The sequence below is a fragment of the Puntigrus tetrazona genome, chromosome 18, assembly GCF_018831695.1.
Source record: "Puntigrus tetrazona isolate hp1 chromosome 18, ASM1883169v1, whole genome shotgun sequence".
Classification (NCBI taxonomy): domain Eukaryota; kingdom Metazoa; phylum Chordata; class Actinopteri; order Cypriniformes; family Cyprinidae; genus Puntigrus; species Puntigrus tetrazona.
This window is the reverse complement of record NC_056716.1, coordinates 12,770,776-12,787,617: the sequence shown is the minus strand read 5'-3', so window position 1 is coordinate 12,787,617 and position 16,842 is coordinate 12,770,776. Positions and strand designations below refer to the sequence as shown.

Here is a 16,842-nt window from a genome sequence, read left to right as displayed (position 1 = left end):
AGTAATGGAAATCTTTACTTGATATCCAAATTGGCATAAAAGAAAATTATACTGACCAATGTGTTTTTGGTTATTGCTACACCTGTACTCGTTATATTTGTGATTGGTTTTGTGGTCCAGGGTAACAGTTATGTATTCTATAAATATAACGTATGTTTCATATATTACACATGAAACATAGGCATATATGGCGTGTGCGTGCATTAATGTACACAAGTGCTTGTGTGACGCACTTGAAATGTCATTGGTATGTTTTTCACGTTCTCTTTTTTTTCATTGGACGGCTTGAAAACGTATTATTTTTTTTCATTGGTCGGGAGAATTGGCGGAAAATTCCCATTGGTACTGTGTGGAAAATGCCATAAGAGCATCAAATACCAATTACCTCGAAATGAAAAACAGTCTACACATATCAGAGTTTAAAAGAAAAGACGCGGACTACATCCAGTATATCATATATGTCCTTTTATCCCTATAATTCGTGAAAGTCTCCCTCGATATATATAGCAATCTGGAAACCGTCGCCTGGGGCCGCTGATGTGTTGCTAGGTAGATTATGTTAATATATGCAAGGCAGCCATCTCTGCAGCTACCATTCAGAGGGAAGACCCACTTCAACCTTTTCCTAAAAATGCTGAAAACTCTCGGGAAATCCACACCCGAAGCCTAAGCGCGGATTCAGGATCGTCTCTCAGTAAGTGTCACGTAAAATTCACAGGCTGTTTTCCGTTGGACGGTCGATTGGAGTGTAGATATATTTTGTCGAGTGTCTTCGCCGTGCTTTGTTGTTGTCTTAGTCCCACCCAAAATGGAGTCGTGTCGCGTCTTCCTCATTCTGCTGCAGACTCTCGCGCAGCGCGCCGGGCTCATCTATGCGCGGGGAGCCGAGCGCCCCTGTCCTGCATTTGAAAGCCTCCGCGAAACTAACGTGGTCGTTTAAAACGACACAGCAGGCCCGTTCCAGATCAAACAGGCCCTCTGCTCTCACCCCCCTGTCGTTGCCGACCACCAGCGCGGGTTTATGTCTGATAAAGCTGTTTTTGTGCCGCTGCGTCGCGGGTTTTGTGGTATAGTCCGACTGGAACTCCCAACCTGCGGGCTTGAGACAGGGGGGGAGAACGCCTCACAAAAAGCCCTTTCGCTTTATTCGCCATTACGGCTTTTATAATCTCATATTTTGCCCCGGGTTTTGAAGAAGGCCGGGGTGATGGTCGTCTGCGTGTGTGTTTTCTGTTAGCGCGGCTGTTGGGGATTTTCTGTCCGGCCGTGCGTCTCCTCTACCCCCGTGCAGTGATTAGACTGACCGCTCCTCCAGTGCTCGTCCGTGTTTGGGTTAAACAGCGAGCTTTCAGTAAATCACAAAGATTAAGACAATGAACGTATGAAACATGTCCATCCTGAGCGTTCGTCTGTTCCGTTCACAATAGCCACCCTGTTTCAAAACGGATAATATCATTTAAACTGATTAATCATGGCGTTCCTTCAAGTAACGTTTCATGTCGTTTTCGTGGCATGTGTTATCATTAGGATTATGATACCATAATTATACCATGGTCAGGTAATTGTAAGGGTTATTCCATTCATTTGGGATATACAGTATTTTTTGTTTTATTCCGGATGACCACAGTCGTGGCAAAACTGAGATTTCCAGATGTTTCCCTGAGACTATAACTGAAGGCCAAGTCAATTGTATTTGTCCAATTCTTGTCACAATCCACCCTGTTGCAAGCCAGCTTTACAGAAAAACATGATTTTATTGTTTATAATATCATAATATCTTCATACCTTGAGCTGGACAGTAATGTAGTTTACATTTTATGACAATAGATTTGAGATTAAATTAGTATACTGTACGAATGTGGATGAAGTTGGACCTATTTATATATCCAAATTTGTAAAAAGACTATATTTATATAAAGAAGCCGCTCTGCCACTTTTGAAAATTCACTCGTCTGTTTCCTAAATGCATATTGTAGATCTAATATCATAGATTGGTTCTCAAAACTGTCCTGGAGTACTTGCACGTTTAGTATTTGTCCCTCATCTAATGCACCTGAGAACCACTGCTCTGGTGGAAACGCCAGACGTCTCTGGTGACGTATGCAGGACTCTTTCAATCATTTAGTCCAAAGGTACATCCTTGCAAGGCCATATATCTAGGCTGCCACACCATAAAGCTTTGTAAAGTAGGCCCACGTTTAATAGGCAGTCTTTGTTTTGTGCCCTTCATTCAGCCTGTTTTGAAGGATGTGTCAGGGGTCCTTCAGTCTCCCACAATCCTTTGCACGCATTCCAATTCATGACAAATCAATTATCTGAAAATGAATCGCTTCAGTTTTATAGTTATGCACGACAAGAACTGGACTTTTGAGGTGAAGGCATTATATTATTATTAGTATTATTCTAAACGGTGCACATGCAAATGTTTTAGCTGTACTGCATTAATAGAAAATCCATTAATATAAATTGTTTTTTATATTGTAATTTTAATTTAATCTAATTTTAGACCACCTCATTCTGCAGAAGCTTCACTAGGACTTCATCTGCCTTGTCTTTTGAGGGACATGTCCACATTTTAACATCCAGTCAACACAACACGCGTAGAACGGCATAAATATATCTACATTTTAACTACGTTACACTTTGATGCATGTCACAATAGGGCACAAAAGACCTCTTAGTGAAGCTTTCATTTGGTGAAAATGTTGCATACTACATTATGCTAATTCGGGGGCTATGGCCACTATAGACTTTTAACACGTTCATCCTACTTTTCAGAGTAGTGACAAATTAATATGCGCTTTTTGTAATGGTTCATGCTATTTAGTGAAGTCGTGTAAATATAATTTTGAAAACCTATGGCAATTTCTGTAATGTGTGTGTGTGTGTGTGTGTGTACAGGCGTTTGATGAGTGGTGGATAGGTGGAGGAGGTGTTCGGTCTCACCTCGTACCGTTGCTATGGAGGCCAAGCAGGAGTCCTCACCTGTGTGGAGCTCAGCACCCAACAATGACGCTGGAAATACACCTCAGGTACAGCCAAACCTTGCTCTTTAGATACATTAGTTATGTGGAACTACTTAGTTAACCTAATTACATTTTTTTTAACAGATAATCAACAAAGCATGTATTTCTATTCTATTGAATCTCTCTCTCTTATAAAGCAAATGTGTTTAAACTTCTTTATGAAGCATCTTGACTATTAAAGGGCCGTTAAGATTATTGGTTCGTTTAATCCTAAAATACAGTATTCAATTTTTTTTTAATCTTTACCAATACTAGCCATTATAGGCATGCAGAATTTTTAAGGGACATTGTGCTCTTAATGGCTAAATTATTGCAAGTTAGATTAAAAATATTGGCAAAATCTGTGTAGTCTTCTCCAGCTTTAAGACCGTTGCATTGCAATTTAGCATGTTCTCCTGCAAAAGTTTCATTTTGATGAGGCCAAAAAAATAAAATGCAGTAAAAGCTATGCAGTAATTGCCGTGTATATGTCTTGATACGATTGTGTGTGCAGGTGCATTTTGAGGCCGGTGCTGTGGCTCAGATCGTGTACAGCGGAGAGCAGTCTGACCGCGCTCAGCAGCAGGTTGTGTATGCAGCAGACGGAAGCTCCTTCACCTCCGTTGAGTCTGCCGAACACACACTAGTGTACATACACCCAGCCGATGGAACTCAGGTGAGCTCATCTGAGAAGATGCTTGGCACAGCCAGCGAACAGGGTTACGATTCACAATTATTGCTGTAGAAGATTTAGAAGAGTGATCGATAGGAAAAAGCAGCTTGTGGAGGCACAGTTTTTATAAGATCTTAAGATCTCCATGTACTATTATGTTACTTAAATGTAATGTTAGTTAATTAAGCAATACAGAGATACTGTATTGCTACCAAAAGCATGTAAAAAGCATGGGAAAGGACATTAAATGGCAAATATTAATTGTATAAATGAGATCAAAATATTATATGACAGTCACAGCATTCTTCACAGTATTTTTCTGCTCATATAACTGACCAGTTAACTGCTAATTTCTTCCTAATTTCAACTCTGTATTTTATTTAGTGTGTAAGTAGGGGATGTGTAATAAGCTGTACAACCAGATTACATGTTTAGTTATTATTGCAGGATAAACCCCTTCAAGTGTGAGACAAGATTGGTCAATTTTTTGGGGGGTTATTTTGTGGTAATTATTGGCTGACTGAACGCATGCATTCCTTCTAACGCTTTTTTTCTCTTCATATTCAGGCGGTGTTTACAGATCAGCCCCAAGTGGCCTATATTCAGCAAGATGGCACAACACAGCAGGTAGTGTGGCTTTCCCGTAGCATTACAATGTAAATGATTTCATTGATGTTCACCTCTAACGTTATCTGTTGCCTCTCAGGTGACTGTGTTGCTACCCAGCGGTCAGAACATGAACACCGCAAATCTGCACGTACTGAGTAATGTGGCTGATGGCCCGCAGGCGATCCTGGAACCTGTGACACAGGTGAACCTGCGCTGCCAAACGCAACCTGCAGGATGTTTTTATTAATTGATACGTAATTGTGGACCTCTTTTCTCCTCTATCGAAATGGCCTTCCAGGGAGTGTTTATCGCTTTAACCCTCAGACAGAAAAACACAGCAATAGTGTAAAATTTGCTCAGTTCTGCAGAAAAACCAGTGACAATATTCCAGCAACAACACTGCTTTATCAGTCCGTCAAACCCCCTTCTTTATATACCGCTTTTAACAAAGCACTGAACAGTATCAAATTCGGCGAATAGCTTGTCAATAATGTATAACGACGAGATTAAACAGTCAATTTTCGATTAAGAATTTCATTATTTCATTATTATTACTTCATTATTATATGTTAATTGCTAGAAATGAAGTCACACTACCTTACAAACACATTAAGGTTACATTTTACACCACATTAGTGAAATTATAGTAAATAGTAAATTTCTTTGCTTACAAGAGTTACTCTTAATGTAGTCAAAAGTTTTCCCTTAGCATTTTCTTTAGCATTTCTGCTGTGGGTTGTAATAGCGTTGAAGTAAATCCAGACTTTGCGGAAGAAGCATTAGCAAACTCTTGAGCAGCAACAACAGTACCATATACTCTGTTGTTGTGGTGGGGGGTTTTTTCGTTCACCGTTTACAAAGATTCCATTACTAGTCGTTTTCAAAAACTTGCACTTTGAAATCTGCTTTCCCAAAAAATGTGCAACTTTTCACACTACTCTAGCAACTTTTTCTTCCAAAAGCACCTCGCAACAAATTTAGCAATTTTTTAACATTTATTTGGCAACTTTTGATAAATTTCACAAAAAAACTCAGTGATGAGTACAAACATCATGTGATTTGCGTTAGCTGCTATTCGCAATGGTTCTATTTAATAATAGTAATATTAATAATTTTACAATTAGTTAGTTTGTACCTGTGATTGTTGATCAGTTAGTACACTGTAAGAAAGATACTGGTAATTTTCCAGAACATTATTCACTTTAACCCCGTAACTCAAAAACACAAATGTGTAATTTAAAATGCATGTAAAAACAACATAAGGTTCTTTCATATTACCTTAATAGACTGTGCCCTATTTGTACAGACTTTTCTTAGAGTATAGCATACACTGTTTAATGCATAATTGTTGAGAATGTGTAGAATTGCTAGTTTTCTAGCTGTTTAGTGATTCAGTGTATTTACTTAAAATACTTGTAAAGCAACTTTGTTTGAAAATTAGTTGAAGCACTGTCTAATGCACTGAAGACATCGACTTGAGAGCTTCTCACGTGAATAAAGGGCTGTGCTGCACTTAGTTTGATTGAAAGACACTTTCTTTTCTTTTATTCTGATAAGTGAGCTGTTCACCTGAAAGGCTTCCTAACATTCTCCTACCGTAGGAATTATACTACAGTGTAATAAAATAAAGCATCGTATGCATTAGTGAAGCAAGATTGTTTTCCCAACAGAGCCAACTTGCTGTGACTAATGCAGCGCTTCCCAGCATGCCGGAGGCCTCGTCGAGTCCCCTGGGGGCCACGGATTCCACCGTGGATTCAGAGGATGAGGAAGAAGACAACGAGAGCGACGATTCAGAAATGGATGACTGGGAACCCAGGACGCCCCAGCCGTTCAGCCCTCAGAGCCTCTGTGAGTAGACATTTAACACTTTATACTGTGCGGTCGAGTCATTTAAATGTGATCGCGCGTTATCGTTTCTATGTGTAGGGTGTGAAGATTGTAACAATGCAAATCCTGGAACGTGTGTGAAACACGGCCCTCTGCACCCCATCCTCAACCGCCCTGTGATGTCCAAGGCTCGGGCCAGTCTTCCTCTCGTCCTGTATATCGACCGCTTCCTGAGCGGAGTCTTTACCAAGAGGCGTATCCCCAAACGCACACAGTTCGGTCCTATCGAGGGGCCTCTGGTGCGACAAAGTGAACTGCAGGACGCGCACATTCACCTCAAAGTACGACAAACCTGTAAACGCCTGCTCTTTTATTCTAGATTGCTGTCTAGAATTGTTTTCAATTCTCACATTCTGCTGCTTTGCTTCTGTGTAGTTATACATGCTTGACCCTGAAAAAGAAGGCGAGAGGGCAGAGGACCTCTGGTTTGACCTGACCGACGAGGAGCGATGTAATTGGATGATGTTTGTTCGCCCGGCCCAGAATCACCTGGAGCAGAACCTGGTGGCTTATCAGTATGGGTCGGACATTTTTTACACCACCATTAAGAACATACAGCCCAAGCAAGAGCTTAAGGTACGCTTATAGGAACTGTATCAAGAAAAAGACTGGGTCATATTGCTAAAAGCATTCATTTTTAATTCTTTAAGTAAGGAAATTCACAATAATTTCTTATATTCCAGGTGTGGTATGCAGCGTCGTATGCCGAGTTTGTCAACCAGAAAGTTCACGATGTCACAGATGAAGAGAGAAAAGGTAAATTGTTATAGATTCACACGGTTTAAATTTATAATTTAACTTCCTGTTTCTTTATTTTACCAAGAACTGTACCTCTAGTATTTACGTCTTACCAATGCTATTATCCTGGTAATGTTTTGAAAATATGTTTGTCTTGTGGTTCAGTTTTACGCGAGCAGGAGAAGAACTGGCCGTGTTATGAGTGTAACAGACGGTTCATGAGCTCAGAGCAGCTTCAGCAGCACCTAAACATGCACGACGACAAGCTGAACCTCATCCAAAGGTTTGAATGCACATCATCACTGACTTGATTTCTCTGATGTTCATAATTATATACAGTGAGTCCATTGCAGAATCTGACTAGTATTCCTCTCTTCTAGGCCAAAGGGCCGTGGCCGAGGACGGGGCAGGAAACGATTCGGTGCTGCAAGGCGACCGGGACGGCGTACGAAATTCATCTGCCCACAGACTCCTGTTGAGAGTGCTGACAAGACACAGGTACTGTAGACCTCAGTTACTCAAAATCATGACATTTCAAACCCATAAGATATTTGTCCATCTTCGAAACACACAGTATGTATGCATATAGATGTACATGTAGTATGTAACCACAATGTAATAGTCAATCACTTTTTTATATATATACTTTGTTAACTTTTTTTGTTGGAATTGACTGCTAAATATTTGTCTCTGCACCTGTTGTAGGAGCTTTTAGCATCTGTAGAGAAATTACCATTTGAAGAGCGAACGGACGGAGCTCTTAATGGCCTGAAGGTGGTGGAGATGGCAGCTGAATCGATGGAGACCGAGACAGAAGAAGGGCTTGATACTCCAGCAACCCACACCGAGGTGCTGCAAGAGGAGGGGGATTCTGTCACCCCACCTCCAGCCACAGAAGTCCCGGGGTCTGCCAAAGAGGACCTGTCTCAGACAAGTCCCGAGGACACGCACCTAACACCGCAGGACATGAGGAGGGCGAGGAGGATCAGGGTAAGATACGGCCGCCATGAGCGACCTACAACCTCAGATCTCTGCATTGCAGTGCGTTGAGTAGGTTAGAGTTGTTTAACAGTAGCGCGTGTGTGGGTGTGTGTCTTTCTCTTTTGTTGCGTGCTGCACGTTCAGGTGGACTTGCAGGTAGGTCTAATGTGGGCCAGAGTGGAGTCAGAGGAAACTTCCTCCTTCAGTCAATACAGTGTTGTGACGTCACGCTACACTGACAGTCTATGACTCCCTACATCCCCATTACATCTGTCTGTATCAGTTCAGTCCTCTAGCTTCATCAGAGTTTAAGGACCGCTGCTCCAAAAATGAACGTTCAGATCATTAAATTCTAGGATACTAGGCTTGGATTGATTTAATATTGATTTTGCTGTTCATTTTGATGTCTATACTGTTTTCTGTTGATGCTTGAACAAAACATTGCTTCATTTTATTTGTAGCATGCCATCCATGCAGTAATCACATTAAGTTTTGTGCTTCATTATTATTTTTACTATGAAACAAAGTCTCGAATTAATATTTTTTTTGTCTGTTTTATCATAAAATTCAAACACTAAATACCATTTTGGTGCTGAGTGTGCATGAACCGTCTTTATTTTAAATGTTCATCTTTCTAAAAAAAAAAAGGATTGGAGTACAAATGTAATTATATAATTAAAAAGAAAAAACAGACTTTAAATGTTTATTAATGGGAGTTGTTCTGAAATTAAATTGTTTAATTTGTACTGACTTTTAAACTTCATTATTATAGTAATGTACCAGTTGACCGCTGCATATACTGTACTTAATATCCAAATGAATTGATATTAAATCAAGAGCTGAACTGAACTCTGAAATCGGTGTTAAAGGGTAAATCCACCCCAAAATGAACAGTTGTCATTAATTTCTTATTCCCATGACCATAGCTTTGTTCGTCCTCTCAAAACATTTTGAAGAATTTTTTAAAAAAATTTAAAAACCATTTTGTTAAAAACCATGAGCTTTCTGACTGTCCCATTGACTGCCAAGTAATGAACACCGTAAGAAGACTTTGAGAATAGTCTGTCTGCCATTAGTGGTTCAATCTGTATTTTATGAAGCTTCAAGAATACATTTTGTACGCAAAGAAAATAAAAATAACAACATTGTATATTCTCCAAAATGGCGCTACAGTGATGCGGAGAGAAACAGTGGAGACGAATTGTTGAACAAAAGTCACAGTTTTGTTCAAAAAAAGTATTTTCTAAACTTCATAATGTTATGGTGAACCACTGATGGAAGACGGACTATTCTGACAATGTCTTTCGTACTTTTCTGGACCTTGACAGTGTTCATTGCTTAGCAGTCGATGGGACAATCATAAGCCTCACAGTTTTCATCCAAACTATCTTAAATTGTGTTCTGACAAAGAAGAAAGCTTGTAAGGGTTTGAAACTACACGGGGGTAAGTGATTAACAATAAAAATTAAATTGGTGGGTTGAATAACCCTTTAATACAGTCCTTAGTGCTTACTATAGTGTTTCAAAAAGACTGTAAAAGTAGTTCATAACACAGTTCACCAAAGTAAAAGTTCTATGTTTTAACGTTTAACAGCAAAGAAATAAACATGGCTGTGAATTTTAGTGTTAATATAGGCAATGTAAACCATTCTGCTAAGCATCTTTCGTCTTTCAATAAGGAAAGTCTTTTGGGTTTGGAACTACATGAACAAGAATATAAATAACGACAAAATGTTCATCTTTGTGAGAACTAGCTACAGCTGATAGCATGCGAACACGCAGACCACGCGAGTGCATTGTCATTGCTCACAAATCATATGAAGCCACTTTATTCTAAGAGATTTCTCCTCATCCTGCTTGGATTGTTCACCTGGTCGTCTTCTCATTTCAAAAGTATCCATTCCTCCATGCTTTCTCTCTTCCCTTACCCAGAATGCAGCTCTCCAGCATCTATTCATCCGTAAGTCCTTTCGACCCTTTAAATGTTCTCAGTGCGGGAAAGCTTTTCGAGATAAAGACAAGCTGGACCAGCACATGCGGTACCACGGCCGGGACGGCTGCCGTCACATGTGCCATCAGTGCGGTAAGGGCTTCCTGACTAACGCTGCACTCGAGGATCACCTGCAGTTGCACTCCGATCAGCGCACCTACTCCTGCCTGTTCTGCGCCGAGTCCTATGACAGATTAGATCTGCTCAAGGTGCATGTGGGGGTTCACCTGGTCAACGGCTGCTTTTCTTGTCCTTCCTGCAAGAAGACCTTCACAGACTTCATACAGGTGTGATGTGCTAACAAACAGATGTGCACACAATAATCATAGTTTTTAAATATAAATGAAAGTCTACTTCATCTAGGATATAGATGAGTTTGTATCTTTTTCGGGAAAACTTTTAGAGATACTTAGCATGGCGTGACTTGCTTACTGCCGTTAATGGTTGCCATCAGAATGCGAGAATGAGAGTAAAAACATTCACAGTTAGCCACAAGTAATCCACACCAGTCCATCAATTGATGTTTTGTGAAAAGCTGCTTGTTCGTAAGAAATAAACCCATCATTAATACATTATTTTACCGCCATTCTTTTTTGGTGCCCATAATTCATAATAACTCTATCTCTTTAAAACAAAAAAAGCAACATTTTATTTAATTGCCAACTATCTGAACTAAATCAATTGCTTGGTAATTGGTTGACCTAAATTGGTATTATCGGTGCACTTACATTGACAGCTATTCAACCTAATTCATCTGACATTGTCAAGATTAAATGGTTTTTACAGGCATTCGAAACTTTAGCGAATAAACTGTGGTTTAATGTGAGAAATGTTGAAGGTGTCTGACATTTTGGTTTGACTGATGATTGATTTGACCTTTTTATTTGCTTTGGAAACAGTGATCTGATTTCTCTTCTGACAATATTGCAAACATTATTACAACTCTGTTTCAAATGCACATCTTTACACTTCGTGAGATGTTAATTGATGGCCTGTAGTAGTGTGGATTGCTTGTGGATTTTTGTGACGTTTTTAGCAGCTGTTTTGGATTCTCATACTGATGGCGTACATTGGTGATCAAGGGAAGCAAAGTGCATAAAAATCTTTTGTTTAATCATGTGTGATTTAACCAATTGTGCATCTGTGTTGCGCAGGTTAAAAAACATGTAAGAAGTTTTCACTCAGAGAAGATCTTCCAGTGTACAGAGTGTGATAAAGCCTTCTGCAGGCCTGATAAACTACGACTCCATATGCTTCGCCACTCCGACCGCAAAGACTTCCTCTGCTCCACCTGTGGAAAACAGTTTAAGGTGATGCACTAATGTCCAGATGGATATCATTCATTTTTAAGATTTTGAACTCAAATAAGTTAGTTGCATTTAAAGTTAAGTGATGAAACCTACCTTTACAATGTATCTGTGCGTTTAATAACTTCTCATTCATTTTGTTGTGTGTTGTTTCTCCTTCGGCCAGAGGAAGGATAAACTACGGGAGCACATGCAGAGGATGCACAACCCTGAACGTGAGGCTAAAAAGGCGGACCGCATCCATCGCACCAAAGCTCTGAAACAAAAAGAGCCCACCACTGACTTTGAGAGCTTCATGTTTAAATGCAGACTCTGTATGATGGGCTTCAGGAGACGAGGGATGCTGGTATTTACATTTGTTCATCCTAACTTTGCCTGTTACCATTTTTTGCAGTTTCTTAGGCTTGGTGTTTTTGAAAACATAGGCCACTTGTGACCTTTCTAAATGTACTTGTCCACAGGTGAATCACCTTTCTAAACGACATCCTGAGATGCGACTGGAGGAGGTTCCTGAGCTGACGCTGCCCATCATTAAACCCAACAGAGATTACTTCTGTCAATACTGTGATAAGGTCTGCGCCCTCTCAGCACATAAATGTACTACTTGGGGTTGTTCATGATGGCTGTGAGCTCTGCCAGTGCTTTCTGACCACCTTCTATGGATTGGCACATTTTAACGACCCTGTGGTCTTCACATTGGCTGCAGTTACAGCTGACTCATAGAAAGACAATAGCAGTGTGTCTTAGAGCCAAGAGACTTGAGTCTTTTCTGAAAATAGAGCTGCCACTCGGCTCTTCTTGCATAGTGCATTCATGTCAACAGGATCTCTCTTAAAGTTGATCTTGAAAAATACATTATTTATGCAGACTTTTATAAAACAATAATAATGTAATAGTAGGTTATTGTGTTTTATATAAAAAAAAAATAATAATAGTAATAATTATATATATTTTTTTAGGATTGTGTGGGTCTGCACATTTAAATTTTTTGTTTTCTTTTGAGTAATTAATACTTCTGTTCAGCAAGGATGTTAAACTTATACAAAAAATAAATACATTTGTTATAGATAATTCTTTTAAATTTATTTACATACAAAAATCCTGACAAAATTTTTTTCTAATCAACATTAAACATCTTACTGATCTCAAACAGCACACGCATGTACAATTATATAATGCAATTAAAAACAACTGAGTTATTAATAATGTTATGTTGTTTTATGTACCCTATTTTTTTTTTTGACCTGTTCAGGTATATAAAAGTGCCAGTAAGAGGAAGGCCCACATTTTGAAGAACCACCCCGGGGCAGAATTGCCCCCCAGCATCCGGAAGCTGCGTCCGGCCGGGCCGGGTGAGCCTGACCCCATGCTGAGCACACACACGCAGCTGACCGGCACCATCGCCACTGCACCGGTGTGCTGCCCGCACTGTGCCAAACAGTACAGCAGCAAGGTACTGTGCATTCATTATCGGTTCGTGTTAATCCGTACGTATTTGTGTGCAAACATATGCCTATATATGTTTTGGTTTTTTGTTTTTTTTTTAGACCAAGATGGTCCAGCACATTCGTAAGAAGCATCCGGAGTATCAGTATAACAGCAGCAGCAGCATCCAGGCGCCGCTGGCCGCTACCGTCATCAGCAGCACTCCCGCTGTCATCACAACGGACGGCGCTACCGCGGAAGCTGTGGTGGTGAGCAGATACACTTCAAATCAAAATATACCCCATTTACCTTTTTATACCAATGTTCCAGATCTCAGTGGGCTCATGTTTTTGGCTGAATTCTACTGAATGCTTTTATTTTAGTGTCGTCTTTTAAAGAGATAACAATCAAGGGTTACAGGTTAGATGGTAAATAACAACCCAGTGTTCATCGGTTTCTGTCTTCTCCGTAGACGACCGATCTGTTGACCCAGGCCATGACGGAGCTGTCCCAGACCCTGACCACAGACTACCGCACAGCACAAGGGGATTTCCAGAGGATCCAGTACATCCCAGTGTCTCAGGCAGGAGGAGGCCTGTCACAGCCACAGCACATACAGCTGCAGGTGGTTCAGGTGGCCCCGGTACGGACACGCTCGCTTCTTTTGCTCTTTATTACTTTATTTTTCTTCCTATTTGTTTCTTTTCTATTTTTTTTGCTTTATCTATTCGTTTTGCTTTCATTCTTTTGAAAAATTGAAAATTCTTAAATTAAATAAATTGAAAATGTTTTTAAGTAAATGAAATAAGTCACTTATGCTCATCAAGGGTGCATTCATTTGAACAAATATACTGAAATATTAAAATTTACAATGCAATAGCTGTTTTCTAATATTTGTTTTTTAAAATATAATTTATGGATTATATTTTAAAATGTAATTCATTCCTGTGACCGCAAAGCAGAATTTCTTTGTCACGTGATTTTTCAGATATTTTTTTATTGACATTCAAGCAACATTTTCTCGAATTATTATTATTATTATTATTATTATTATAAATGTTCAGTGACACTTTATTTTTTTGATAATGTACTTTAGACATTCTACTAACAGTAAGTAACTTTGCATGTCAGTTAGCAGTCATTAGTAGAGTATTAGTCAGATGTTAGTCTTAGTCTGCTTAATAACTTCTAATACACTCCTTTCTTTATATATTAATGCTTTTGTTCTTTAATTGATTCATAAATTGATCATAAGTGACAGTACAATGACTTTTTATTGTCCATATGCAGTACATACACATTGTTCTCTATTTGAATACTTGTTTGTGTATAGTCCTTCTCTATCTCATGGTTTGATTGAGTGAGTGTTGTGTCTGTTTGTCCCTGCAGGCGTCCTCTCCTCACTCTCAGCACTCCACAGTAGATGTGAGTCAGTTACACGACCCTCACAGTTACAGTCAGCACTCTATTCAGGTTCAGCACATCCAGGTGGCCGAGCCCACGGGGACAGTGCAGGCCAATGCACAGGTGAGCGGCTGACTTTCACAGGGTACGCATGCTCCGTAAGTCTGCGTAGTATTTTGCAGACACTTTTTCTATCATCCAATCAGGTTTCAGCTCAGCCTCTAAGTCCCTCCTCTCAACAAGCGGCTCAGGAGCTTAGCACCACCCAGCTGACCCCTGTGACCCTCGCTCAGGGCCAGACTCTACAGGCGTCCGCCAATCAGACGCAAGGTGCTGCACAGCATGCGTACCTACCCAGCAACTGGAACTACAGGAGCTATCGTAAGCATCTTCAGCAAAAGCTTCAGTAATGGATATCTGTTGTTATATAAACCCGTTTATACAGAAAACATAATGGCTCCATTGCGTTTTGCCCCTTTTTTTCTCTAAGCATCTGAGATCCAGATGATGGCTCTTCCTCATACTCAGTATGTGATAGCAGAGGCCAGCACCCCCGTCACAGCTGCCGTCAACAGCAGTCAGGTCAAAACGGTGAGTGGAAAAACTACCTCACTTCCACATAATTTTCAGTGTTTTTTGTTTTATATCGCAGTTCAACTGTGTTTTGGTTTCTTGTGGACCGCAGACACATTACGTGATCTCAGAAGGACAGACGGAGCTGGATGGGAAGCAGGCGAATGTCCCGTCCACCGCAGCGCAGGTTCACCCCGACCCACTGGAGCAGCCAGCGGTCAATCAGCAGACCACCACGCAGTACATCATCACCACCACCACCAACGGGACAGGAGCCAGTGAAGTTCACATCACCAAACCCTGACCCTCCGTCACACGCGAAGAAACCGATTCGTCGTCTTCAGCTGCAGAGTTACTTTAAATGAATTTATTTTCTTGAAGAGTTAAATGAACTGAAATAGTGAAGATGTTTTTTGTATGAAATCATAAGAACACTGGAGTGTTTAACTGTGTTTCTCTAGACACCCAAAAAGACCTAATTGTGTATGTTTTCAGGAACTATCATGACTTTTAACCTGTGCCATCCATGCCTTTTATGTTCATTTTGGACTACCACCCCTTTTTATTTATTTTTTTTTTAATTCAGTGAAGTATTCTGCTTTTTCACATTTAAGACCGTTGAGAGACCTTCAAAAGGATTTCTTTTCTTTTCTTTTTTTCTTTGTTTCCCCACAATAAAAGGGGTCAAGCGCTGTGGATCCTCACTTTTACTAGATTTTGTTTGAATATATTTGGAAATCTTGAAGTAAAATTCGGAATAGCTGCAAAGTAAAAATACAGCTTTTGATGAGCAGGTGGATCTTAAAGATATTATTATTATTTTTTTTTACCTTAAATCCAAAGAGAGATTTAGAATTTGCGGAGAGAATGTGAAGCTTTGTGACTATTAAATGTTACATTTCAAGTTTGGTTGATTGTCATGAACATAATTTCATGATGCAAAAATATTAATATTACTAAAATAAAAAAAGACTTCAGTTTTTCGTAATACAAAATGCAATGTATTTTTCTATGGTTTTGGAGTGGAATATGACCTTGACATTTAATTTTGAGAGTCAATCTCAAAATTGTGTTATTTTGATACAGCAAAACTTCCCAGATCAGATCATCCATCCCCACGTCAGCTGATGCAAATGAGAGTAAACCCCAAATTAATGCTTTTACTTAATCTATTTACTATAAAATATGGTCCACAGAAGAAGTCACCAGCCAGAACGAGGTTCAGAAGAAGGTTGAACGCTTCATACCGCACAAAAATCCTTCTCAAGTTATTGGAGTCCTCATATTATTCTATGTATTATCTGTTGAAATGACTGGAAGAACTTGTGTAATTTCATTTAACTTGTGTTTATGGACATATTAGTATTTATTTGGGTTTTGCACATCCATCAGTGGAGCACTGCTGCAACTTTATAACCTGAGAAAGGGAAATATATCAAACATACACTATTTATACTGAGACGACTTGTACAATGTAAAAAAGAAAAAGAAAAAAAAAGCCCAAATCTGTATCTGTACTATGATAAGTATTGTAATTATTGACGGTTAATGTACAGTAATGCTCCTCAGTGACTCTGGGTTGGTGTCTCCTGTTGTTCCTAGTGATGGGAAATAAACGTCCTTTTGTATACATTGTCTTTATTGTCTGTCGGTCTTCAAATCCATCTTCTTGGCTTTATTAACCAGTAACATAAAACTTTTACTCAGCTTTGTGTCAACCTGTCATTGCATCCTCCTTCTCTGTGCTTTAATTATTTCTTCTTGCTTATTCAAAAAAAAAATCTGATCTGTGATTCAAAAGCTATATGATCTGTTGAACCATATATGATATATATACCAACCCCAACCCCTAATTCCCATTCTGATCTGCCCAGTACCAGCCAGTTGTTGAGTTAATTCAGTATGCAGCTTCTCATCCGCCTGAGGGGAAAGAACCACGTCCAGGCACTTTGTAAAATTGTGAGGTGCCAGATAGAGTACCATCGGTAGGACCGCATACTGATAGGTCACTCCCTCAAATGTGAATCTTAAAAACGGTCTGTGATGAGAGGCTATGTGGGCTATCTTTCAGATCCATTGTCTTTTTTTTGACGAATGTGCGTGAGGAGGATCTGTTTGAAAGTTAACATCTTGAACAGCTGAAGCAGGATCAAGAATAGCTAGTAGCGGTTAAAAAAAAGCCTGTTCTTCTGAGGCACTGTTTCTACAGCGCCCTATGCAAAGTCTTTTAACTTCATGTCTGAGAAT

At 39.7% G+C, this 16,842-nt stretch overlaps 1 protein-coding gene across 2 annotated transcripts; it reads left to right on the top strand.

Annotated features, from left to right (window-relative positions):
• The first annotated feature begins 452 nt into the window (after nucleotides 1-452).
• Nucleotides 453-16,225, top strand: prdm10 (PR domain containing 10). 2 transcript variants are annotated; one of them, XM_043265085.1, is made up of 24 exons: nucleotides 453-694; nucleotides 2,902-3,032; nucleotides 3,520-3,681; nucleotides 4,246-4,305; nucleotides 4,385-4,489; nucleotides 5,958-6,138; nucleotides 6,217-6,458; nucleotides 6,553-6,753; nucleotides 6,861-6,933; nucleotides 7,081-7,198; nucleotides 7,296-7,413; nucleotides 7,621-7,905; nucleotides 8,041-8,052; nucleotides 9,829-10,173; nucleotides 11,041-11,196; nucleotides 11,360-11,539; nucleotides 11,655-11,765; nucleotides 12,446-12,646; nucleotides 12,741-12,887; nucleotides 13,091-13,261; nucleotides 14,008-14,145; nucleotides 14,229-14,403; nucleotides 14,513-14,613; nucleotides 14,708-16,225. In XM_043265085.1, the coding sequence occupies exons 2-24, from the start codon at nucleotides 2,961-2,963 to the stop codon at nucleotides 14,897-14,899; spliced, it is 3,546 nt and encodes a 1,181-aa protein (XP_043121020.1). In that variant the 5' UTR covers nucleotides 453-694; nucleotides 2,902-2,960; the 3' UTR covers nucleotides 14,900-16,225. The 2 variants fall into 2 exon arrangements, with proteins under 2 accessions (XP_043121020.1, XP_043121021.1); XM_043265086.1 differs by lacking the exon at nucleotides 8,041-8,052 and having other exon boundaries at nucleotides 454-694.
• Nucleotides 16,226-16,842: the final 617 nt, after the last annotated feature.